Genomic DNA, 27,521 nt, shown 5'->3' on the forward strand with positions numbered 1-27,521 from the left:
GATCTTAAGCATTCCCACCACAAAAAACAAATGGTAATTATGTGACAGGTTGAGGTGTAGCTAATGTTATAGTGGTAATCATCTTTCAAGATATAAATGTGTCAAATCACCATGTTGTACACCTTAAATTTACAGGATGTTCTGTGTCCATTATATATCAGTGAAGCTTGGGGGTGGGGAAGTTAGGTTAAAAAGAATATATATATATATGCATATATATATATATGCATATATATATATATATTTCAGATACCATCCCATATCTCTGACTCTGCATTTCGGGCCCAGGCCCCTTTATGACATTCCCAGAGTAATTATTGAGCCAGGTTTGAAAACTGAGGGCTTAGGTTTTCAAATATACTCCCTGATCCTACTCATATTTTTAGGTTTTAACCTATTTCTTTTTCCTTTCTCAGGTCTTTATATTCCCGAATGAATGTTGAATAATTTCTTGCATTGGTTACCAAAAGTGTGTTTCATTTGACAAATGAAGACACAAACTCAAAGATGTTAAGTACTTGGTTCAAGGTTACACAGTACACTAATTAGGAGTGCCAGGACTAGAAAGCTGTTTGTTTTAGCCTCTGTGGTTAGTTCACTATTCCTTTTCCCTTCTTTTCTCTTAGCTTTATATTCATGCGTAAGAAAAATGGAGGCATCTAGGGGCTTCCTTGAAAAATCAGGCATAAATCAGGGTAAATGTAGATATTAATCCCTAAGCAATATTTTCTCTCAGAGAGAAACCTACAGGATGTAAAAGACTTATGACACATATCAACTAAAGACAGCGTGTGGACCTTGGGGTCCCAATTTGAACAGAATGTAAATTTTTTTTAAATTATGGGACACCAGGAAAATAACTACACCACTTGAATATTCAATTACATTAAGGAATTGTGTTTAAATATTAAAAGGGTGACAATTTTATTATGGCTCACTTTTTCAAAGTCCTTGCATTTTAGAAATACATATTGAAATACTTATGAAAGCAACAATCTCTGGGAAGCTTCAAATCCAGTGGTGGGGTGGGGGACAAGAGTGGCTTTGATAAACAGATTTGAAATAAGATTGACCATGAGTTGATAATGATTAATCCAAGTGATGGTGCATAGGACTTACTATGCTACTCTTTCTACCTATTCATATGCATGTTTTAAATTTCTCATTATAACACTTTTTTAAAAAGAATCCATTTCTCTCAAGGGCTGGCTTACAATTTTGTGGGTTATTCAACTTACCTATGTAATAATAGGCTTATTAGTGAGGTCCACAACTTGGTAGAATATTGATAGCTTTATGCTTCCGCCAGCCTTCTATCGTGACTATAGGAGACAAATGCCAACCATTAAAGCAGAAACTATGGTTCTCTAGTAACAACAATCTGTTTCCAAGTAGCTACGTACTTCTATAACCTGTTGCGCTGTGAGGGACCTCAAACTACAATAAGTAAGCTATTGAAATAATAAAAGCAGTTTAATAAATAACAGTAACCGTGAAAGAGCCAGCACACAGATCCGAAGACTTTTCATAACTCCAAAGATGCTTGGGGACTTGTTAACTGTGTCAAAGTCGGAGAAGGGCTTACCCAGATCTGGCTAGCGGGTAATCTAGTTAAGGTGTCAGGTTTAGCACCAATTTCCAAATATGCCCAGGAAGCTGCACTACCCAGAATTTGAGGTGGACCACTCTGCCTTTCTCCTTTGCCCCAGCCCACCACCTGGGTTCAGAATCTACGAGCTGTGAATCTTAAAGGGCAGGATCTGCTAACATTCATTACAACTTCAGAGGTAGCAGGGTTCCCAGTCAGATGAAAGGTGCTCGGGGTTTGTTTTTTAAACAATAATCCAATATCCTATTATTTCAATGAATATTTCAATGAAATATGCTTTGGCAGCACAAGAAACCGCTGGAGAAAGCTGTGTTTTATGACCTAGAAGTGGAAATAGAGAGTGCAAGGGGAAAGAGAGGTAGATTGCTGGAAAGATAATGTTTTATGTGTTTATTTGTCTTCCAGAACTCCAAATAGTTGTGTTGGCAGGCAGGCTGCTCCGTAGCTGCCCCCTTCTGAAGACTCAGAGGTGTTTACAGAAACTGAAAGTTCCAGCAGTATATTTCCATGAGTTCATTACCGGTACCAGTTATACCCTTTAGCTGTTGCATGTGCAAATGAGTATCCACGCAGTATAAACCTCTGCTCTGAGCTTTTGTTTAAATTACAAAGTAGCAGAAGTCGGGTATGTGATTACTGTAACATCAGGGCATCTTTTTAGAATCCCTGCTTTGGTCACTATCATTCAAAGCAACTCCAATGCCATTTCTTGCCTGCCTCTTTATGCTAATCAGCCTCGCTCCCTCGGCTCCTCCTCCCTCAGCTTCCCTTAAGAACTGTTCACTTTCAGCTGTCACGAAGGGTAACTCAGACCAGGCTTTGAAATCATCTGATTTAACTCAGCAGGACTTTTTAAATTTTGCGTCTATTACTCTAGCAGTCCTCTCTAAATGCCAGAGGCATTCGATTTCATGTCAGCAGATGAGGCAAGAATTGCCAAAACTATAACTGGTTAGAAATAGTTATTTTGTAGGATTTTGCACCAGAAGGGGGGAAAGCTTCAAAGCGCTTTGAGATGAAAGAAGAATTAAGTTGTGTTTTTATCCAAATGAATTGTCATCTTTATATGTAGGGGAAATTAAACTGGTAAATATTTATTTCAAGAATCATGACTCGGAAGCACTTGGAAGTTTATTAGAGAAGTAAATGTTTTACACTCAAGGACAGGACCTGCATGTTTCTCTGTGGCTCTGGGTGTCTGATGAAGACCATTTTAGGTGACTGACCCTTAAGGGAAGGAAATGCCCTAGTGAGACTGCAGCCACAGCCCTATCGCCAGCACCATGTCTACTGTACAAAGAAAAGGCAGCAGCCACCTGTTTAACAGTTCGTACACCTGTAAACTGAAGCTTCCAGAAGACCAGCGACCGCAAGGTGAGTCAGCTAGGCTAATGGGCTATGGGTTCAGTGATCTCTGGGCCATTTGCATTTCAGGAAGAATGGTAGGCTGGGGAAGCACCTGGGGAATCTCTGGTTGTAAAATGCTTTACCATCTTTTTTTTTTTTTTTTAACTCTGAGACCGGACATACTCGTGATGCATCAGGGTGAGTTAACTTGGATCTACTATTGGTTTTGAAAGGACCATGGGAGATGATCAAGAAAGCATATCCCTTGGACTTGCAACTCGGAGGCTTATATGCTTAAACTTCTGGCCACTGTCATTTTTCTGGAGTGTGATAGACTTGTGTAATTCAAAACGCCCATCCAGGCAAAGCAGAATCAGCTACAAGGGGAACTTGCTCAGAGTAGCTTTAAATTAGCCTGGAACTATCTTCCCTGCCCTGCCACTAATGGCACATTTTTGGATTTAGAGTTTAAACCTAATTTTTGCCTGGGTCTCTGACTCATTCATCTGTGGGAAAAATAAATATATTCTTAACTCTCTTCCTGTTATGAGGTAGGAACAGCTGGAGACAGACAGGGAGAAGTGTCACATTTCACGTGATGTGTCCTCATTCAGACTAAACTATCTACCTGGCAACCAGTTTCACCATCAGTCTTTTTAAAATTTTACATCTACTACACAGCTGCATCGATTAGTGGCAGATGGTGGACATGAATAGCCAAGAGGATCCCTCCAATCCATCCTGTCACGGACAGCAAAGGACACTTGGGGAAAAGGCAGGGTGCTGTCATAGATGACATCATCACTCCCCAGAGGCTGAGTATTGGCCCCAGGCGTTTCTAACTTGCCCTATAACGGCTGGTGGATGTCTCTGTGTATGGATCTAGGCTACCAGATCTTGATTTACTTTTCCACAGACAGTTTTAGATTTTAGTGGCATGGAAAGTGTTGGCTCATGCGCTGAAAACTCCCATTTCCAAGGTGGCATCTATGTGCTGACATTTGCAAGACAGTGTCCGGCCACCTCCCTGCATTCGTTCCTGGACTTATGCTGTACAAGGCTTGGCATAGTGTGGGTAGAAAATACTTTACAAGAAATGGAAATAGCAGAAAATTTTAAAACCATTCTGTATCATCAGGGCTCCTGTAAGCTATTTTAAACTAATTGCCTTAGCATGTCAAGTCCCGGAATGTGCAGGGGTTTAATCATAACATTGTAAAATTCTTACCCTTCTGTTAGTAAACTCTAAATCATCATAGGTTTTTGTTGGCTTTTCATTTTGTTTTAAATGCTTAAAGTAACCTCCCCACTCCGTTGCTAATATAATATTTATTCTATAAAATTTGCCAGGGAGAGCATTAAGGAGATGGTAAAAATCATCACCCAAAGATAGTTGCTATTAACATTTTAATGTATATTCTTCTAGCCTTTTCTTCTGTGCACATGTACAGCTTATTCCTTGGCTTGTCTTTTAAAAAGAGTTATTTCACATATAGTTGTCTTGTAAACTGCTTTTTAATAATCGATTACGAACAGATCTCCATGTCATATATTCTTCTACAACCTTATCTTTTTTAAAGATTTCATTTATTTATTTGACAGACAGAGATCACAAGTAGGCAGAGCAGCAAGCAGAAAGAGGGGGAAGTAGGCTCCCCGCTGAGCAGAGAGCCCAATGTGGGGCTCAATCCCAGGACCCTGAGATCATGACCTGAGCCGAAGGCAGAGGCTTAACCCACTGAGCCACCCAGGCACCCCTACAACCTTATTTTTAACAGTTGTATACTATTCCTTTAAATAGCTGTAACGAAATTCCTTAGGCAGCTCTCTATGGGACATTTTATTTCTATTTTTTCACTATTACAAACAACACTGTGTGTCACATAAACTAATGGATAAATCATTGCAGAGAAAGATTACTTTCTTGGGATAGATCCTTAGTGGTGAAACTGTGAAGTCAAAGAATATGTATGTTTTTAATATTTTGTGGGCTTTTTTTGTGTTTGCTTTTGTTTGTTTGTTTTGCCAATTGGTCCTCCAACCAGAAGTTTACATTTTCAGTAATACTGGGGTAATATTTTTAAAAGTTTTCCCCAATTTTATAAGTGGAAATACTATCCCGCTGTTTTTTTTACTGAAGGCAGTCTGTCTTAATATTCCCTCCTCATACTGGCCATATTCAGAGGACACTGGAAATATCATTATGATGACATACTTCCCAAAATACCAACGAGACAAGAAGTCTGGTCTCTTTTCTCAGACTGAAGCTTTTGCCTAGAATGTTTTGAAAGCAACCATATTCTTCCACAACTGAGTTGCAAAATATCAGCCCACATAAGCCACAATCCATAAAGTTATAAAGCATGCTAATGCAATTCACACAGGCCATTGACAGCTACAAGAACTGTCATCTAGAGGTCTGAACTGACAAGTGACACTGGGCAGTGTTTGCTATGCTGCTAAATAGCGTTCTAGTTACTGTGCCAGAGTTGAAAAGTGTTCTTCGAGTGTAGCAGCCTTGATTTTTCCTCCATGCTCTATTTGCACCTTGCTATTATGCAAAGTTCAGCAAAGGTCCAAGAAAGCAAAAGCCATTAGTTTCAGAGAGTGAGGTCTGCTGTGGATTTATTCACTGAGGTATTCTGAGTTTGTGGCTTTGGCCTACCCCGAGCCACACCAAAATTCCAGCTTTTTAAACTTAATGTACGGGCCATGATTAGTTGGCATTTAACTCTTCCAAAGGCACAACCAGATTCAACACATACATGCTTTCTAGCCCTCCACGCTCTATGTTGAGGTGCTTGATGTCATAAAGCTGTGCTTTTTGGGTGATCACTGGGATAAAAGTCACTTGTTTTTTAGCAACTCTCTGAACAATGACTATGCAAAGCACTGGGCTGGTCACTGAATACATGAGTGGAATCAAGCCAACTAAGCCGTGGTGTTCAGTCTGGCCAGTATTTACCTGCTACAGCAACAGCTGGTACAGAGTCCGGAACAGAAGTCCAGGAAGGTCCTCTCTCTACTTGTTGCTGTCTGATAGCTTCTTCTGGGAGAGTTCAAATCCACTGATATCTAACTCTAATCTGAGACCACATTTGTCAACATTAACCTGTGTATGCAAAACCTCAACACTGTTCAGTACACAATATATGTAGGTACTAGGCAAAATTCACCATATGTTTTATACTGCTGTATACTTTAAAATTTACAAAGTAAATTTCTAAAAGGCTTTAAAAATTATAAAATTTTCAATACGTTACCTTATTTAATTCTCACAATAGTCACATAAGGTCACATATTAGTTAAGATTCTCCAAAGAAACAATCTGTACGATGTGTGTGTGTGTGTGTGTGTGTGTGTAGATAGAGATAAAGAAAGAGATAGAGATAAAGATAGAAATTTATTTTAAATAAATAAAACCTGGTCGCTCAGTTGGTTGAGCATCTGACTCTTGATTTCAGTTCAGGTCATTGCCTCAGGGTCCTGGGATCAAGCCCCGTGTGGGGCTCTGTGCTTGGTGTGGAGTTTGCTTGAGATTCCCTCCCTCTCCCCTGTCCCTACCTTCACTTGCATGCTTGATCTCTCTCTCTTTCAAATAAATAGCCTTTAAAAATTAAAAATAGTCTTTAAAATTTTAGATTAAAAATTTTAAAATTTTAATTTTTTAGAAATTTAAAAAAATTTATTTTAAGATATTGCCTCACACAATCAGGGAAGCTGGCAAGTCCAAAATCCTCTGTGTTGGCCATCAGGCTGGAGTCCCAAGCAAAGAGCTGACCAATGTTGCTGCTGAAATCTGAAATTTCCTCTTGCTCAGGGCAGGTTAGTCTTTTGTTATATCAAACCTTCAGCTGATTGGTTGAGGCCCACAACATTCTAGAGGGTAATCTGCTTTACTCACAGTCCACCAGTTTAAATGTAAATCTTACCCCAAATCACCCTCACCAAAACATCCAGAATAATGTTTGACCAAATATCTGGCACTGTGGTGGAGCCAAGTTGATACATAAAATTAACTATTATAAGGGGGCATCATTATCCTCAATTTCAAAGATGTGGAAACTGGGAATCCTTAAAGTCAAGTGATTTTTCTAAGGTTATGTAGTTATTAAGGCCTACTTTCAGTGCACTTTCTGCTCTATAGAGCTGAATCATAGAATCCATGATTCCTAACATTATAATGTTTAATTTTTTTTCATTGGTCCATATCAAAGAACTTTCTCTGCAAACCCTCAAGCTGCATTAGGATTCCTCCTGCTTTTGTTCATTCTGACACCACCTGAGTGTGCTACAATTTAACTCAATTCTGGTATTATCCAAACTTAGTGAAGACTCCCAAAGTTAAGGGCTCAGTCTCATGGGATGGACCATTTCAAACACCAGCTACAAGCACCTCCATTTCTGCCTGAGTGATTGCAAATGCAAGGCTTTCCACAACTCCCCAGGTTTAAAACTTTGATAAAAGACTCAGCATCCAAGAAAGCCTTGTACCATTTTATTATAAAGAATGCCCATGAACAGCCAACTGAAGAGATACATAAGGCAAGGTTTGGGAGGGTTCTGAGCTCAGGAGTTCTCTCACCATGGAGTCTGGATCTACCGCTCTCCCAGGACATCAGTGAGATCACCAACGAGGAAGCTCCAGTGAGCATGGGTGTCCAGAGTTTTCATATGGGACTTCATTACATAGGTGTGATTGGTTAAGTCATTGGCTATGATTGAACTCAATTTCCAGTCTCTCTTCCCTCTCTTCAGGTTGGGGGTAGGACGTAGGGCTAGAAGTTCCAACTGTATAGTTGCTTGGTCTTTTTGGTGTGGCTAGCCCCTCCCTGGAGACACCTCATTAGTAAAACAGACACCTGACACTTGGGAAATTCTAAGTGCTTTGAAGCTCTGTGCAAGGAATAGGGAACAAAAACCAGATCTATTCTTTATTACATCACACTTTGGCTGAGATTTTCTGGATGACTTCTGTTCTTAGTGTCAGGTCAGTTTCCTGCAAGTCAAGAAAAATAGATTAATGCCTTCAGTCGCTTACTTATTCAGTGCAGTTTTTGCCAACTGCTGGATTCTGTGTTAGACACCAGAAATGCAAAGATGTTTATCTCCCAGGTTTGTTTTCTATCATGTGTTTTTTTAGAGGAATTCAGTAATGAGAACTCAGCTAATGATACCTATTCAACTTTTTGGGTGAAAGAAAAAGTGGTTTGATTCCATAATATTCTGACTTTGCTGTATGCACCCTCATTCTTTGTATTTTAGCTACACTCCTCTTGAGGGTTTCAGAAGGCACTTAATTTAGCTTTGAACTTAGTAAATACAAATATAAATGCTAAGTGGGGCCTATTTACTGTGCAATCAAATTTGCTCCGAAGTCTAAACTATTGAGTGTTGCAAACGCGCTCTCTCCCCTCGATATATTCTGTGAGCATTTATGAACTTACTTAACTTAGAACACCTAAAAAATTTAAATGCTTAGAACTGAAGACACAACCATGAGAAAGGGAGCCCAGTAGTGGCAAACAATGAAATAATGCCTTTTATATAAAAACATTAGGTGAAATATATATATTATGCTTCTCAAAATAGATTTGTATTAGCCTTCCTTTTTTGTGATTCTAAAACTATGATACGGCCTAGACAGTGTGATGTCTTTTGGATGATGCATGCCTATATAAACAAGGATCAAAGAAGAAGGCGTACACATATTTCTGTTTTTCTTTCACCAAAGGGAGCCTCAAGGAGGCTAGAATGAGTTTTGTCCTATCTGCAAAACCATTTTACTCTCTTTTAAAGGCACAGATTGGTGGAAACAAATATAGATCACTTTAAAATAATTAGAAAGGAGAGAGTTCATATTCTGTTAGATTTGATCATGTTCAAGCTCTCACCTAGGACAGGAATCCTTTCCATTAAAATGTCCTTAATAGATGGCTCATATATAAGGATTTGTAAAATATATAATGGCTTAAACTTCATTTTCCCACCTCACACTCATTAGGATGGCTACCATCAAAGAAAAAACAGAAAATAACAAGTGTTGGCAAGAATGTGAAGAAATTAGAACCTGTATGTACTGTTGGTGGGAATGCAAAATGGTGCGTCTGCTGTGGCAAACAGTATGGTGGTTCCTTGAAAACTAAAAATAGAATTATCATGTGATCCAGCCATTCTACTTCTGGGTATCTCCCCAAAAGGAGACAGCAGGGACTCAAACAGATACTTGCACACATGTGCATAGCAGCATTATTCACAAAAGCCAAAAGGTGGAAGCAAACCCATCTGTCCATTGACAAAAAAGGAGACAAACAATATGTGGTCTACACATACAATAAAATATTATTCAGCCTGAAAAAGAAAGGAAATTCTAACACATGCTACAGCATGGATAAATCTTGAGGACATCATGCCAAATAAAACAAGCAAGTCACAAAAAGATAAATAGTGTATGATTCCACTAATATGAGATGGCTAGAGTAGTCATTCACAGATACAGAATGCAGAATGACAGTTGCCAGGGGCTGGAAGGGGGACTAGGGGGTTATTATTTAATGGTGCAGACTTTCAGTATTGCAAGATGAATAGGTTCTAGAGATGGATTACACAAACATGTGAATGCAGTTAGCACTATTGGACGGTACACTTAAAAATGATTAAGATGCTAAATTTTATGGTGTGTGTATTTTACCAAAAATATTTTAAAGCCGTGGCTGCCCAAAGCCATCCCTAATTACATTTCTGAATTTAGACTTAAAAAACAAAAACAAAAACAAAACAAAATAAACCTTCATTTTTCCCATTCCCAAAACCAAAACTAGAAAGAAATATTGTGCTCATCTTCGATTCTCAAAAGTTATTTTTGAAATCATTAATAAAATTAATAAACTCTTAATTTCCATTAAAAAGAAACAAAATATTACCAAATATCAGAAGTGATAGAAGGTGTTACTACAGATCCTACAGCTAGCTATTAGAAGGATAATAAAGGAATATTATGATTAACACTGTGCCAAAAAGATACCAAAAAAAAAAAAAGTTCAACAGCCACTCATGTAAAAACTCTAGAAGGATTTAGAAAAGAAGGGAACTTCCTCAACCTGATAAAGAACGTTTTCAAAAAACTGACAGCTAATGTAGTACTTTCACCATCAATGAAAGACTTAACACTTTCCTACTAAGATTGGGAAGAAAACAAGGATGTCCATTATAATCACTTATATTCAACATTATGGAATAGAACTGAAGGTCCTAGCCAGTGTACTAGGTTAAGAAAAAGAAATAAAAGTCTTACATATCAGAAAAAAAGAGATAAAACTATATTCACAGGTGGATGATAGTTGGTATAGAAAAACGTCTAGGAATCCATTAAAAGAAAAAATACTAGAATAAATGAGTTTACCAAGGTCACAGGATAATAGCATATAAAGTCAATATACAAAAAAAATTGTATTTCTATATATTAGCAAAGAATAATTGGAAATTGAAAATATTTATTCTTTTAGTAGTACTTTTTTATAAATATCTATATCTATCTATCTATCTATATATAGATATAGATACATATATTTAAGGATTGGGACACCTGGATGTCTCAGTTATTAATCATCTGTTTTTGGCTTAGGTCATGATCCCACAGTCCTGGGATCAAGCCCTGCATAAGCGGGGGCTCAGCAGGAAGCCTACTTCTCCCTCTCCCTCTCCAACTCTCCCTGCTTGTGTTCCCTCTCTCGTTGGCTCTCTCTGCCTGTCAAATAAGTAAATAAAATCTAAAAAAAAAAAAAAAAAAAAAAAAAAAAAAACTTAAAGATTAATTTAACAAAATATGTGCAAGACCTGTATGTACACTTAAATAAATGCAGAGAAAAGTGAAAGAATATTGAACTAAATACACAAATTGGAAGGTTCAGTATTATTATTATTTTTTTTTATTTTATTTTATTTTTTATTATTTTTTTTTTAATTTTTTTTTTTAATTTTATTTTTCATAAACATATAATATCTTTTTATCCCCAGGGGTACAGGTCTGTGAATCGCCAGGTTTACACACTTCACAGCACTCACCATAGCACACACCCTCCCCAATGTCCATAATCCCACCCCCCCACACACCCCCATTAACCCTCAGTTTGTTTTGTGAGATTAAGAGTCACTTATGGTTTGTCTCCCTCCCAATCCCATCTTGTTTCATTTACTCTTCTCCTACCCCCTTAACCCCCCATGTTGCATCTCCTCTCCCTCATATCAGGGAGATCATATGATAGTTGTCTTTCTCCGATTGACTTGTTTCGCTAAGCATGATACCCTCTAGTTCCATCCATGTCGTCGCAAAAGGCAAGATTTCATTTCTTTTGATGGCTGCATAGTATTCCATTGTGTATATATACCACATCTTCTTTATCCATTCGTCTGTTGATGGACATCTAGGTTCTTTCCATAGTTTGGCTATTGTAGACATTGCTGCTATAAACATTCGGGTGCACGTGCCCCTTTGGATCACTACGTTTGTATCTTTAGGGTAAATACCCAGCAGTGCAATTGCTGGGTCATAGGGTAGTTCTATTTTCAACATTTTGAGGAACCTCCATGCTGTTTTCCAGAGTGGTTGCACCAGCTTGCATTCCCACCAACAGTGTAGGAGGGTTCCCCTTTCTCCGCATCCTCGCCAGCATCTGTCATTTCCTGACTTGTTAATTTTAGCCATTCTGACTGGTGTGAGGTGGTATCTCATTGTGGTTTTGATTTGTATTTCCCTGATGCCGAGTGATGTGGAGCACTTTTTCATGTGTCTGTTGGCCATCTGGATGTCTTCTTTGCAGAAATGTCTGTTCATGTCCTCTGCCCATTTCTTGATTGGATTATTTGTTCTTTGGGTGTTGAGTTTGCTAAGTTCTTTATAGATTTTGGACACTAGCCCTTTATCCGATATGTCATTTGCAAATATCTTCTCCCATTCTGTCAGTTGTCTTTTGGTTTTGTTAACTGTTTCCTTTGCTGTGCAAAAGCTTTTGATCTTGATAAAATCCCAATAGTTCATTTTTGCCCTTGCTTCCCTTGCCTTTGGCGATGTTCCTAGGAAGATGTTGCTGCGGCTGAGGTCGAAGAGGTTGCTGCCTGTGTTCTCCTCAAGGATTTGGATGGATTCCTTTCTCACATTGAGATCCTTCATCCATTTTGAGTCTATTTTCGTGTGTGGTGTAAGGAAATGATCCAATTTCATTTTTCTGCATGTGGCTGTCCAATTTTCCCAACACCATTTGTTGAAGAGGCTGTCTTTTTTCCATTGGATATTCTTTCCTGCTTTGTCGAAGATGAGTTGACCATAGAGTTGAGGGTCTATTTCTGGGCTCTCTATTCTGTTCCATTGATCTATGTGTCTGTTTTTGTGCCAGTACCATGCTGTCTTGATGATGACAGCTTTGTAATAGAGCTTGAAGTCCGGAATTGTGATGCCACCAACTTTGGCTTTCTTTTTCAATATTGCTTTGGCTATTCGAGGTCTTTTCTGGTTCCATATAAATTTTAGGATTATTTGTTCCATTTCTTTGAAAAATATGGATGGTACTTTGATAGGAATTGCATTAAATGTGTAGATTGCTTTAGGTAGCATAGACATTTTCACAATATTTATTCTTCCAATCCAGGAGCATGGAACATTTTTCCATTTCTTTGTGTCTTCCTCAATTTCTTTCATGAGTACTTTATAGTTTTCTGTGTATAGATTCTTAGTCTCTTTGGTTAGATTTATTCCTAGGTATCTTATAGTTTTGGGTGCAATTGTAAATGGGATGGACTCCTTAATTTCTCTTTCTTCTGTCTTGTTGTTGGTGTAGAGAAATGCAACTGATTTCTGGGCATTGATTTTATATCCTGACACTTTACTGAATTCCTGTACAAGTTCTAGCAGTTTTGGAGTGGAGTCTTTTGGGTTTTCCACATATAGTATCATATCATCTGCGAAGAGTGATAGTTTGACTCTTCTTTGCCAATTTGGATGCCTTTAATTTCCTTTTGTTGTCTGATTGCTGAGGCTAGGACTTCTAGTACTATGTTGAATAGCAGTGGTGATAATGGACATCCCTGCCGTGTTCCTGACCTTAGCGGAAAAGCTTTCAGTTTTTCTCCATGAGAATGATATTTGCGGTGGGTTTTTCATAGATGGCTTTGATAATATTGAGGTATGTGCCCTCTATCCCTACACTTTGAAGAGTTTTGATCAGGAAGGGATGCTGTACTTTGTCAAATGCTTTTTCAGCATCTATGGAGAGTATCATATGGTTCTTGTTCTTTCTTTTATTAATGTGTTGTATCACATTGATTGATTTGCGGATGTTGAACCAACCTTGCAGCCCTGGAATAAATCCCACTTGGTCATGGTGAATAATCCTTTTAATGTACTGTTGAATCCTATTGGCTAGTATTTTGGCGAGAATTTTTGCATCTGTGTTCATCAAGGATATTGGTCTGTAGTTCTCTTTTTTGATGGGATCCTTGTCTGGTTTTGGGATCAAGGTGATGCTGGCCTCATAAAATGAGTTTGGAAGTTTTCCTTCCATTTCTATTTTTTGGAACAGTTTCAGGAGAATAGGAATTAGTTCTTCTTTAAATGTTTGGTAGAATTCCCCCGGGAAGCCATCTGGCCCTGGGCTTTTGTTTGTTTGGAGATTTTTGATGACTGTTTCAATCTCCTTACTGGTTATGGGTCTGTTCAGGCTTTCTATTTCTTCCTGGTTCAGTTGTGGTAGTTTATATGTCTCTAGGAATGCATCCATTTCTTCCAGATTGTCAAATTTGTTGGCGTAGAGTTGCTCATAGTATGTTCTTATAATTGTCTGTATTTCTTTGGTGTTCGTTGTGATCTCTCCTCTTTCATTCATGATTTTATTTATTTGGGTCCTTTCTCTTTTCTTTTTGATAAGTCTGGCCAGGGGTTTATCGATCTTATTAATTCTTTCAAAGAACCAGCTCCTAGTTTCGTTGATTTGTTCTATTGTTTTTTTGGTTTCTATTTCATTGATTTCTGCTCTGATCTTTATGATTTCTCTTCTCCTGCTGGGTTTAGGCTTTCTTTCTTGTTCTTTCTCTAGCTCTTTTAGGTGTAGGGTTAGGTTGTGTACCTGAGACCTTTCTTGTTTCTTGAGAAAGGCTTGTACCGCTATATATTTTCCTCTCAGGACTGCCTTTGTTGTGTCCCACAGATTTTGAACCATTGTGTTTTCATTATCATTTGTTTCCATGAATTTTTTCAACTCTTCTTTAATTTCCTGGTTGACCCATTCATTCTTTAGAAGGATGCTGTTTAGTCTCCATGTAATTGGGTTCTTTCCAAATTTCCTCTTGTGATTGAGTTCTAGCTTTAGAGCATTGTGGTCTGAAAATATGCAGGGAATGATTCCAATCTTTTGATAACGGTTGAGACCTGATTTAGGACCGAGAATATGATCTATTCTGGAGAATGTTCCATGTGCACTAGAGAAGAATGTGTATTCTGACGCTTTGGGATGAAATGTTCTGAATATATCTGTGATGTCCATCTGGTCCAGTGTGTCATTTAAGGCCTTGATTTCCTTGTTGATCTTTTGCTTGGATGATCTGTCCATTTCAGTAAGGGGAGTGTTAAAGTCCCCTACGATTATTGTATTATTGTCGATGTGTTTCTTTAATTTTGTTATTAATTGGTTTATATAGTTGGCTGCTCCCATGTTAGGGGCATAGATATTTAAAATTGTTAGATCTTCTTGTTGGACAGTTCCTTTGAGTATGATATAGTGTCCTTCCTCATCTCTTATTATAGTCTTTGGCTTAAAATCTAATTGATCTGATATAAGGATTGCCACTCCTGCTTTTTTCTGATGTCCATTAGCATGGTAAATTCTTTTCCACCCCCTCACTTTAAATCTGGAGGTGTCTTCAGGTTTAAGATGAGTTTCTTGTAGGCAACATATAGATGGGTTTTGTTTTTTTATCCATTCTGATACCCTGTGTCTTTTGATTGGGGCATTTAGCCCATTAACATTCAGGGTAAGTATTGAGAGATATGAATTTAGTGCCATTGTATTGCCTGTAAGGTGACTGTTATTGTATATTGTGTCTGTTCCTTTCTGATCTACTACTTTTAGGGTCTCTCTTTGCTTAGAGGACCCCTTTCAATATTTCCTGTAGAGCTGGTTTGGTACTTGCAAATTCTTTCAGTTTTTGTTTGTCCTGGAAGCTTTTAATCTCTCCTTCTATTTTCAATGATAGCCTAGCTGGATATAGTATTCTTGGCTGCATGTTTTTCTCGTTTAATGCTCTGAATATATCATGCCAGCTCTTTCTGGCCTGCCAGGTCTCTGTGGATAAGTCTGCTGCCAATCTAATATTTTTACCATTGTACGTTACAGACTTCTTTTCCCGGGCTGCTTTCAGGATCTTCTCTTTGTCACTAAGACTTGTAAATTTTACTATTAGGTGACGGGGTGTGGACCTATTCTTATTGATTTTGAGGGGGGTTCTCTGAACCTCCTGGATTTTGATGCTTGTTCCCTTTGCCATATTGGGGAAATTCTCTCCAATAATTCTCTCCAATATACCTTCTGCTCCCCTCTCTGTTTCCTCTTCTTCTGGAATCCCAATTATTCTAATGTTGTTTCGTCTTATGGTGTCACTTATCTCTCGAATTCTCCCCTCGTGGTCCAGTAGCTGTTTGTCCCTCTTTTGCTCAGCTTCTTTATTCTCTGTCATTTGGTCTTCTATATCGCTAATTCTTTCTTCTGCCTCATTTATCCTAGCAGTGAGAGCCTCCATTTTTGATTGCACCTCATTAATAGCTTTTTTTATTTCAACTTGGTTAGATTTTAGTTCTTTTATTTCTCCAGAAAGGGCTTTTATATCTCCCGAGAGGGTTTCTCTAATATCTTCCATTCCTTTTTCAAGCCCGGCTAGAACCTTGAGAATCGTCATTCTAAACTCTAGATCTGACATATTACCAATGTCTGTATTGATTAGGTCCCTAGCCTTTGGTACTGCCTCTTGTTCTTTTTTTTGTGGTGAATTTTTCCGCCTTGTCATTTTGTCCAGATAAGAGCAGATGAAGGAGCAAGTAAAATACTAAAAGGGTGGCAACAACCCCAGGAAAATATGCTTTAGCCAAATCAGAAGAGATCCCAAATCGTGAGGGGGAGAAAGGGGATAAAAATAGGTTCAGAAAGAAGGAAAAAAAAAAAAAAAAAAATTAGCAGAAGAAGAAAAATAAATTGAAAAAAAAAAAGAAAAAGAAAAAAAATTAAATTAACTGCAAGGCTAAAGAATCATGGGGAGAAAGCCATGAGTTCCGTGCTTTGCTTTCTCCTCCTCTGGAATTCCGCTGCTCTCCTTGGTATTGAAACTGCACTCCTTGGTAGGTGAACTTGGTCCTGGCTGGGCTTCTTGTTGATCTTCTGGGGGAGGGGCCTGTTGTAGTGATTCTCAAGTGTCTTTGCCCCGGGCGGAGTTGCACCGCCCTTATCAGGGGCCGGGCTGAGTAATCCGCTCGGGTTTGCTTTCGGGAGCTTTTGTTCCCTGAGCGCTTTCCGTAGAGTCCGGAGCGCGGGAATGAAGATGGCGGCCTCCCGGTGTCCGGCCCGGAGGAGCCGAGAGCCCGGGGCCCCACTCCCCAGTGCGCCCTCAGAGAACAGCGCCGATTTACTCCCGTCACCCTGCCTCCGGCCGCGCTCCGAGCTGACCGAGCCTGCGACCGGTTCAAGGTAACCCCGAGCTTAGAGTCACTCCTCGGCTCTGTCTCTGTAGCCGGCTTCCCTGTTCTAATACCTGTAAGCTCTGCGACACTCAGACACCCCCGATCCTTCTGTGACCCTGCGGGACCTGAGGCCACGCTGATCCTGCGTGGGCTTCACCCCGGTTAAGCCTCTGGAGCGATGTCCCTCAGCGGAACAGATTTTTAAAAGTCCCGATTTTGTGCTCCGTTGCTCCGCCGCTTGCCGGGAGCCGGCCCCTCCCCCCGTGGTCTATCTTCCCGTCGCTTTGGATTCACTTCTCCGCCAGTCCTACCTTTCAGAAAGTGGTTGATTTTCTGTTTCTAGAGTTGCTGTTCTTCTTCTCTTCGATCTCCCGTTGGATTTGTAGGTGTTTGCAATCTTTAGATAAGCTATCTAGCTGATCTCCCGCTACCTGAAGTAGTCTCAGCCTGCTACTTCTCCGCCATCTTGACTCCTCCCCAAGATTCAGTATTATTAAGATATCAATCCTCCTCAAACTGATCTAGAGAGTGAGGGCCATCTCAATCAAAATTCCAGTAAATTCTTTTCTTTTTCATTGGCAAGCTAATTTAAAATTTATAAGGAAATGCAAAGAACCTAAAAGAGCTAAATGAATCTTGAAGAACAAAGTTGACAATTTGTGCTTTGGATTTCAAGATACAATAATTGAGATGGTGTAATATTGGTATAAAGATAGAAAGTTGATTATTAAAATAGAAGAAGGAGCCCTAAAATTGATTCACTCATTTTTGGCCAATTGATATATTTTTTTAAAGATTTCATTTATTTATTTGATAGAGAGTACAAGTAGTCGGAGAGGCAGGCAGGGAGAGAGGAGGAAGCAGGCTCCCCGCTGAACAGAGAGCCCGATGTGGGGCTCGATCCCAGGACCCTGAGACCATGACCTGAGCCGAAGGCAGAGGCTTTAACCCACTGAGCCACCCAGGCACCCCTGGCCAATTGATATTTGATAAAGATACCAAGATAACTCAAAGAAGGAAAGGTAATATTTTTTGTAATAGCTCTGGAACAAATGGCTAAACATGTTACTAAAAATGGACCTCATTACCTTCCTCACACAAAAATTAATTTGGGATGAAATATGAAAATACAAAAGCTTAGTCCCTAAAGCATCTAGAGGGAAACACAGGAAAATATTTTCACAAAATTGGAATAGGCAATTTTTAGACATGCAAAAAAATAGATAAACTAGACTATGAACATTAAAAAATATTTGTTGTTTAAAAAAATATATTTGTTGTTTGAAAGATAGCATTAATACAAAAAAAGAGAAGACTGAGGGTGACTCAGTCTATTAAGCATCTGCCTTTGGCTTGGCTCATGATCCCAGGGTCCTGGGATGGAGACCCCCGTCAGGCTCCATGATACTGGGGAGCCTGCTTCTCCCTCTCCTCCTCACTCATGCTCTCTCTTGCTTTCTCTGTCTCTCTCTCTCAAATAAATAAATGAATAAAATAAATTTTTTAAAAAAGGAAAAAAGAAGACTAGGAGAAAACACTTGAGATATATAGATCTGAAAAAAAGCTTATAATCAGAATATGTAAAGAACTCAATATCAACAATTTGATTTAAAAATAGGCAAATGACCTGGCAGACACTTTAGAAAAAAGATATACAAATGTCCAATAACCACCTCAAAAAATGCTCAACATAATTAGTCATCAGGGAAATGCAAATTAAAAACACTGTGAGATACCACTTTACATCCACCAGAACGGCTAAAATTGAATACAGCAGTGCAAAAAAATAAGTAAATAAACAAATAATAAAATAAATAAATAAATAAATACACCATGCTACTGTGTTTCAGAGAATGTGGAGCAACCAGAACTCCCCTTCACTGTTGTGAAGTGGTGTGACCACTTTGGAAAACAGTCTGGCAGTTTCTTTTAGAGTTAAATCTATGCCTACCGTGTGGTACTCAATTTCATTCTTAAGTATTTTCCCAAGAGAAATGAACATGGTATGTCCACAGAAAGCTTGCAGAGGAATGTTGATAGCGAATGTTATACCTATGTGCTCTGACATTTGAACAACCCGAATGTACCTAAGCAGGTAAATGGATAAGCAAACTAGTATGTCCATAGACTGGCATACTGCCAGGAGTAGAAAGGATTGAATTACTGATCCATGGAACCACACAGATGAATCTGAAACTGCACGACATTTTGGCGATGAAGACAGGAGGCTGAGTCTATGGAATGAAGGACTCTGAGATTGGCACCCACGTAGCTCATATGGTGGGGTATGCTGGTAAGCTCTGCCCACAGCACACATTCTAACCCTGATGCTGTGTTATGGGAGGCCATCTGTTGAGGATGCTGTAGACACCTCAGATGGTAAGTTCTCCTAGGAGAACAATCAGATCCCTTTCAAAACTAAGATGCTGTGATTTGGTCCTAATTCTTTCATTCATTTGGATGTTGCCTCCTCAACTGTGTTGTACAAGTTCTTTGGGACCAGTTACCTGGGTTTATACCGGGGACCAAGCACAGTGCTACCATGTCATCTATAAACAAATCACATTTTGTCACGTGACAGGCCCCGTTTGAAGCACTTTGCGTGTGTTAACTCATTTCTTTATTAAAGTCCCGTGAGGTAGGTAACATCAAGACCTCACAGCTGGGGTCTTGAGCCAAGATCCTAATCCAAGAAACTCCAGAGCCTGTTTAACCCATGTTTGCTTCCTCTTTGGGGGGCACAAGATAGATGCTCAGTGAAATACATGCAAACTACCTGAGTGATGGCTGGCCCATGAACTCTGTGGTTCAGTTTAAAATGTGTCGTCATTGAAGTCACCAATTAATTCCTATATGAACTGCTTACCGCATCCAGCTGTCTCCCAAAAGGGTGTATTTGACCCTAAACTAAACAGGTAAGAAAATGCAGCAGTGTCAGTGCAGACCTACCAGCCCAGGGCAGGTGGTCTGCTTCCTGGGCAAGCAATTGTCCCTTAAATCTCAGTGACTGCATGGTCTCCATCTCTCCCCACGTGAAGCATGAAATGTCGCTTTGTATCACTTTTGGAACTGGGCTGATATGGCCTTGGAGAGATGATTTGGGTTTTAACCAAATACGCAAGAAGTATCCAAAACTCCAAATGAAAAGGGGGCTAAATAATTGTCATTATTTGAATGCCTGGGTGGCTCAGTTGGTTAAGCGGCTGCCTTCGGCTCAGGTCATGATCCCAGCGTCCTGGGATGGAGTCCCACATCAGGCTTCTTGCTCAGCGGGGAGCCTGCTTCTCCCTCTGCCTCTGCCTGTGCTCACTCTCTCTGACAGATAAATAAATAAAATCTTTTAAAAAAAATAATTGTCGTTATTATCATTCACTCTTTTATTTAAACTGAGGGCTCTGTTCAAAGAGCTGGCTCAACTTTTACCTGAAATCATTAACTTGACTTGACGTCCTAACATTCAGGCAAGATAAGTTTCACACCTGAGTTGCTTTTTAATGAAACCTGTTGGAAAAACCAGCATAATATCCAAAAGTCAGGATTCAAGATGCAGCGAATACCCGTATTCAGTTAAAAGGTGCATTCTTTCTACCCAGTGATCAGAAGACTCACCCTGCGTGGATGGCCAATAAGTAAGCACGAGGTCACAGGAGGAAGATCTAGACTACGGGCGAGAGATGATAGTCTGAAGTGGCTTTCGGGGTTAACTAAAGCCACAGCAAAAGAGCATGAAACCTGCGGCTGTGTGCTTGGCCAGGAGACCGGGGTTAAACTCTAACTGAAGAAATGAAAATGGACCTACAGATTCAACCGGAGAGAGAGGAAAGGGATTTTTTGTAAGTGGGCTGTATCAGTGCAGGATGGGCTTCAGGTCCAAAAAGAACCCAAGGCTAACAGGACACAAATTCCTTTCTCTGGTCACAGAGAAACGACCAGACTTCCAGACACTATAGCTCGGTAACTTGACTGTCCCTCTCGGGTAGGCATCTGTAATGACTGATTTAAATAATGAGCACCAACCTTTCTTGTTCTGATGAGAGGAGGTAATTCATGAAGAAAGTGTGTGACCATCTAGAGAGGAAGGAGTTGAGCAGGGAGAACACCTTCTTTCTGGAAATGGACTTTTTTGGGCTAGGGTTGTCTGTGTTAAACTTTAGTTGTCTTGCAGAGAAATGGAGTCACAGATAAAGACTCGTGTGCATGTGTGTTTTTATAAACTGAGCGTGGGTAAGACTTAGGCCAGCGCTACTGATTAGGAGAAGCCGTTTGACCAGCAAGACCAACTTTGTCACAAGGAACTTCATTCTCAAGTATGGATTAATGTTTTGGTATTATTTGCCATTTTTCTTTCTGAAAATTGAAAAAGCTAAAGTGAATTAGTAGATGGGATTATTTTGATAGTAGGACAAAGCAAAGTAGATTTCGAGGGACTTCTAGAAAAGAACTCCAGCTACAAATATACAGAGAAAAAAAAAATAAAGATTTAGAAAACAAATCTTCAAAAACTACCGTAATAGAGGTATCAAATGTCTTTCTGTCTTTGTAGACATTTCTCACATTTTAATTCTTTGTAGACATTTCTCACATTTATTGATTTAAATTTAATTTAAATTCAAAATATTGTTATTCCCTATTACCTTGATCACAGCAAGCAATTAATGTTTATTAAAGGAATCAATACATTTCCCCCCAAAACTTCATTCAAGTGATTAATATTCCTCAATCACTGAATGTTAGAGCTTCAAACTCCACTTTGTCCAACCGATCTTCACTAGAAAAACTGAAACCAGAGGAAAGAAGTGCCTCAAAGTTAATAAGGCAAAGAACTCATACTGTGTTCCTTCTACATCTATCTGAGAATTTTATGATAAAAGAGCCACATAAGAAAAGTATCTAAAATGGATAAAAAATCAAGATGAGATAAACTTGCATTTTAGCTCATTTGAAAATACCATAGAAAAGAGTATTTACTTGTGTAATAATCCTAATATTAAGCATGTTGAGAAAATGATGAATATGTGGGGGAAGGGGGAGAACAGGAAATGTGGAGGGAGGGAAACACGTGGGGAGGTGCTAGAGAGAAATATGCGGCCAAATGAGAAAAATGAAAGGGGAAGGCAAATTAAGAAAAGCTGATTTTTTTAAAAAAGTCCCAAAATGTGCTACATACATACGCTGAGATATTAATCAGCCTTGTAAAGGAGTGAAATTCTTCATACATGTTCCAGCATAGATGAACCTTGAAGACCCCATCTATGCTCAGTGAAATAAGTCAGATACAAAACAACAAATATTGTATGATTCCACTTACACGAAGTGTCCTAGAGCAGTTGGATTCACAGAGTGACAGAGCTGTGTGTGGTTACAGGGTGCGGGCGGGAGAAGTGGAAAGAGGGGTTAGTGCTTTGTGCACAGAGTTTCAGTTTGGGATTATGCAAAAGTTCTCGAGATGGATGGTGGTATAGTTACACCTTGATGTGGATATACCTAATGTCGCTGAACTGTACATTTTAAATGGTTAAAATGGTAAATTTTATGTTATGTATCTTTTCCCACAGTTAAAAAAAAAACTTGCAGGTAAAAAAATGAATGAATTTAAAGGATCGTTCTCTGTTTTCTTGAGAATTTTTCAAGTCATATAAATTTGAAAAGTGTTTTTCTCTTGTAGCATGGTAAGCAAAATATTTGTTTGCAAATTGCTACCTGGCCTTCACTTCTGCCAGATTAGTTCTAACATCAATGCAGTAAGGTATCTGCAGTAGGCATCACTCTATTCCCGTCCAGTTCTGTGCCCGAGGAGGGCCCGCAGGGCATTTCAGTGACGATGAATGCCCGTCTTACGGCTTCTGTGAGTTCCCAAGAAGAGAATGAGGTCCGGGGCTTCTGGGCTTATGAGCGCCTTGGGTGGGCAGCTCTGCTCCTTTCTTCTGGCCTGGGCCTCCAAGGTCTTGTTCTCAGGGGAATAACATCCATTTATTCCTGTGGAAACAAGAAAACAAGGAGCCTTTTCTCCTGCTTGCTCAAAGGCTCAAAGAGGAATAAGTTTAAGGAAAAGAGATTTGGAATTAGTAGAGGTTGCAATCAAACTTCTCCATCCGGCCTGTGTCCTTGGAATCATGGAGGAATTTAAAAATAGTGTGCTTCTTTACTGAAGAGGAAGAACTTAAATTTATCTGAATTCGACGTATGAAGCTATGCTTCAGCCATATTGACTTATTAATAGTCTATGTGACGAGTGACTTAATTCTTACTAATATGATACTTCGTGTCAAAATCACCTCTTTAATTTTAGCAGCCCAGAAACACTAGAGAATTACTTAAAATAAAAAGATACCATTTTAAACCTGTGCATGTGCCTGTTCAATATTAATCTTCAACATGTCATAAAACTTAGATGATATTTCTCTTTCCCCTTTCTCAGCAAAACGGAGAGACCCGTTCCTAACATATGGAAGCAGTTTCACACTGCAAGTTATTCTGAGGGGAAAATATGTGATTTATAAATGCTGTCAAATGAAATATGTATTTCCAAATGGTACCAAGTTGACCAAGCACATCCCAGGACACGTTCCCCATCTTTATTACCCCATGGGCATAAAGGAGCAGTGTCAAGAGAAACAAACAGACCCTTTTGGCATTCTCAATCCAGAAGTCTCACGTTTGTTGCTGGTAAACATATTCAAGTCATCAAAGATCGCAAGTAACCTTATCACAAAATTGTTTCATTTATCAATAAAATAGCTCCTTCAAATTATGGAGAAGTAGGTATGCTCTGTCGAAAGTTAATACATTGGTCTGTTATTTTGGTCAGTGATTGGATGTATATGTTGACATGGAGATTTTGGATGGCAAGGCTCACCAGGCCACTGGTCTGCCAACATTCTCGAATACCTTCTTTTGTCAGAATGGGAACAGAAATGGTGAGATTATGTGAAACCTCTTACAGTGTTTATAGAGGGTGAAACAGAACTGCGGGGAGAATGACACAGTCTGAGACGGTCTCTTGGTGAGGCTTATACAGAGCACGGAAGGAGGGGAGCTGTGACAGTGCAGGCATCACAGTGTCAGGAAGCTGGCCAGTAGTCATTTCACTCACAGTGGAAGCTGGGGCAAGGGGGTCAGGGGAGTCTTGCTTACAGGACAAAGCTCCAGATTTGGAATCTGCTCTCACGTGCTTTACCCATAAGTGTGAGCTGTATGATCTTGGGCACATCTGGTAATTTTAGAGCCGTTCTTTTCTCATGATAAACACATGGTTTCATGATGTTTCTTCTGAGAATCCTGTAATGCAGGAAGAGCAGAGCTTACTGAGCATTTTCTGTCTGCCACCACGCTCAGCCTTTTGCCCACATCAACTCGCTTAGTCCTTATAACTCTGTGAAGAATGTTTTATGCTCTCCATCTTACAGATGAGGAAACCTGCCCTAGCTCATAGTTAGTATGTTCAGGAGATGGAATTTGAGTCCAGGTCTGTTTTCTGCCAAAGATTAGATGTTTAAAACTATGCATTCTGGCCCCGAGTAGCCACCAAAATCTGATGTATTTAAACCTGTTTTTATAATAGGTGAAGTATGATGCAAATGTAAGGTTTTCTAGTACACCAGTCTGTAAAAGAAGCATCTTGGGAGATCACCAAGGTCTAATTTTTCATGCCACTTCTTTTTTCTTTTTCTTTCTTTCTTTCTTTCTTTCTGACAGAGAAAGAGACAGCAAGAGGGAACACAAGCAGGGGGAGTGGAAGAGGGAGAAGCAGGCTTCCCACTGAGCAGGGCGCCCAATGGGGGCCTTGTGGGGCTTGATGTGGGACTCTATCCCAGGACCCTGGGATCATGACCTGAGCCAAAGGCAGATACTTAATGACTGAGCCACCCAGGTGCCCCTTTAGGTTACTTTTCAAAAGTCATATTGAGTTAAACACTTCAAAAGGCAAAAGGATAAAGACTAATCATGACATGCACAAGCATATCACATGGTAGCTACTGTCTTTAAGAATGAAAAAAGAAATAATTCAAATAATTATGTTTTGACCCTGGAATAATAGTAAAATTGAAAGGCGTGTGCTATGATATCTATTTTAAAAGTTACTGATCACCCCCAAATATAAAGCACAGTGCACATGATGACCATATATTTTGGGGGGGGTAATTGCAGAACACACTTAGAAATATAAAGCCTGTTTTTTCCCTTCACCGTTGTGTTTTGATTGACAGAATGATTTTGCCAGATCTTCTATACCAAATGATTTAATTAAAATTACCTGTTTTTTAATCGGTGCACTTCTCCACTTATACAGACATTGTGAACTCAGTGACTTTAAAAAATACGAATTTTTCTTCAGCTGAATTACTGCTACTATAAATCTCTAGATTCTAAAATGCGAATGAAATTAATTCACTGGCTATCTCCCACTATCACGTAAAACTGGATAATAAATTAAGCAGCACAGTTTGGAGGTGAGGTTGGATGGGTGTATTCAGCGCAGAATTCTCAGGGCTTGGTCCTACCACCAAAAGGGTAGCAAGGTCTGTATTTGACACAACCTCTAAGTCTTCTTGCTTCTAGCTCACACTGGAGACTTTAATTATCTCTATTCCTTGGTTTTGCAAAGTTGGCCTGTGTGTATCAAGTTCTAGACCAAGGTACACACCAGTGCAGGAAAAACTCTAGACTCTTTAGAATTTGCAATGAACAGATTCCTTGAAGATTATCAGCATGAGAAGCAGATGAGTTCAGAAAATCGGATGGATTACATAAACTCTGGGTGATGATGGCTGTGTTCAGTGAATTGAGATAGACTTTTCTCATCTTCTCTAATTTCTTAATCTGATATGATTCCCATTTTGAAAATGAGTGATTTCTTTATCAACATGGTATTGACAAAAAGAGGAATAACTTTCCTGTGCAATTCTCTTGCTGGTTCTTTTTGTCCCTAGCGTGTGCTTCTCATAATGAATCAAAACTAGAAATGCTAGATTTCTTAGAATGAGCAGTTAATAACTTCATTTTCAACAAGAACTTAAAGCAGCTCAGAAAAATGTAGAAGTTGATTGACAGGGTGAGTGTTTTTCCCTTCTACTTCATACACTGTATTTATTACGACAATTTTGTATTTATAGTACACAGAATTGGTTATGACTTCAGCAGCAATGACCAGGACTGGAAACAGTCCAGCAGGGTCCATTCATCCTGTGTCTCAAGTTGAGTTAGTGTTTTGTAATCAGCCTGGAAACTTCCTGTGTAAACTGCCTCTGTTTTCCTCCAGGGTCCTGGTTATTTTATCTTCAAGGCAGTACAAAGCATCTCATAACATAGAACCAAGAGTGTCCCATCACAGTTCATAATGTCAGTCTGTGACCCTGCTACCCGCTCTGCGAAGACTTACTTTTTATATGTCGGTGGCTGGGTGATTTGTTGTTTATTTCATTCCTTTTGCATTTTTATAGAACTCTTCCATGTATGGCTAGAAATAATTACTGAATGTCTCATGCTTGTGCTTCCAATCTAAAGTTCACTTGCTATGATTTGTCTATTTTTTCTACAAAAGAGATCATTTTTAGAGTTGAAACTTTAGGCGTTTCCGATTTTTGTTAAAGAATCTCAGTACCATGGCAAGGTTTTTTATGTAGTTTATGCTTTTCGCCTGATTTTTTGCCTTGCAGAAATGAATATTTTAATCAACATTTAATAATCTCAAGCAGAGTGGTGCCTGGGTGGCACAGTCGTTAAGCATCTGCCCTTGGCTCAGGTCATGATCTCAGGGTCCTGGGATTGAGACCCACATCGGGCTCCCTGCTTGGCGGGAAGCCTGCTTCTCCCTCTCCCGCTCCCCCTGCTTGCGTTCCCTCTCTTGCTGTCTCTCTCTGTCAAATAAACAAAATCTTTAAAACAATAATCTCAAGCAGAGACATTTTCTGAAAACAGTTTTCAAGGAAAAAAAATCAGATTTTAGGCACATCAAAGCAGCAAACCAACTTTTGCATCAGAGAGGAAATCATTAATTGCTTTAAGCAAAATAGCTGAATGACTGATTTCAATATCAATGTCAATATTTTAATATCCTTACTACAGGGATTTCTAGTTAAGTCTTCAGAGTAGCCCTTGACTTCACCCGACATTGAGTCATAACAATCGTAGTATGTGGTTTGAGTAATAATCATTTTCTCATTAATTGTCAGGTTACTCAGAACATCTGGAGGTTTAATCATTGACTCCATGAGTCTCTACTGCCATCTTCCTAAATTTGGTCTCGGATGAAAGAAACCGGGAATAGTCTAGAGGACTGCTTCTTAAATATATATATATATATATATATATACATACATACATACACATCACCTGGGGATAGTGTCAAATCCAAATGCTTATTCTGTAGGTCTGGGGTGGGGCCTGAGAGTCTGCATTTCTAATAAGCACCCTGTAATGCTACTGGTCAATCTGGACCACTCATCGAGGACCAACAATCTCAAAAACTATGTATGGGCCACAGCCTGAATTCAGGAACTTCCTGAGAGTAAAAGAAGAAATATAGGAGCTCAATGAGGAGAAGGGACAAGGATATAAGGTAAGGTAAGGATAAGGACAAGGATATAAGGTAAGGATAAGGTAATGAGTGAAAGGAAAGAGAAAGTCCCTTGAGGAACAATGAGATGTTTCCCCGAGACTAACAAGAGTCATAGGGTTCTTGCATGTAACATTGGATGGCAGAGGAGGCGGAGGGCAGGGAATCTGACTTTTAGTGAATGTCTTATGTGCAAACTATAGTCTGATATATTGCTGTATGTTATGGATGGGTGGATAAATCAATGGGTAGATATGGAAGATACTGCAAATATCTGGATATATGGAGAGATG

The 27,521-nt window shown here is 39.3% G+C and overlaps 1 protein-coding gene across 6 annotated transcripts in view; it reads left to right on the forward strand.

Annotated features, from left to right (window-relative positions):
• The first annotated feature begins 2,406 nt into the window (after positions 1-2,406).
• The window catches only part of LOC111140997 (RAN binding protein 3 like), a 52,485-nt gene continuing 27,370 nt past the window's right edge, over positions 2,407-27,521 (forward strand). For 4 of the 6 annotated variants that reach the window (XM_022493298.1, XM_022493300.1, XM_022493299.1 and 1 more), the window contains exon 1: positions 2,407-2,983. In XM_022493298.1, the coding sequence (XP_022349006.1) occupies positions 2,893-2,983 (91 nt within the window). In that variant the 5' untranslated portion in view covers positions 2,407-2,892. The remainder of the gene's footprint in view (positions 2,984-27,521) is intronic. The other 2 variants (XM_022493301.1, XM_022493303.1) reach the window with 1 other exon arrangement.

This window comes from Enhydra lutris, unplaced genomic scaffold (assembly GCF_002288905.1).
Source record: "Enhydra lutris kenyoni isolate GAN:26980312 unplaced genomic scaffold, ASM228890v2 scaffoldscaffold5, whole genome shotgun sequence".
NCBI lineage: Eukaryota > Metazoa > Chordata > Mammalia > Carnivora > Mustelidae > Enhydra > Enhydra lutris.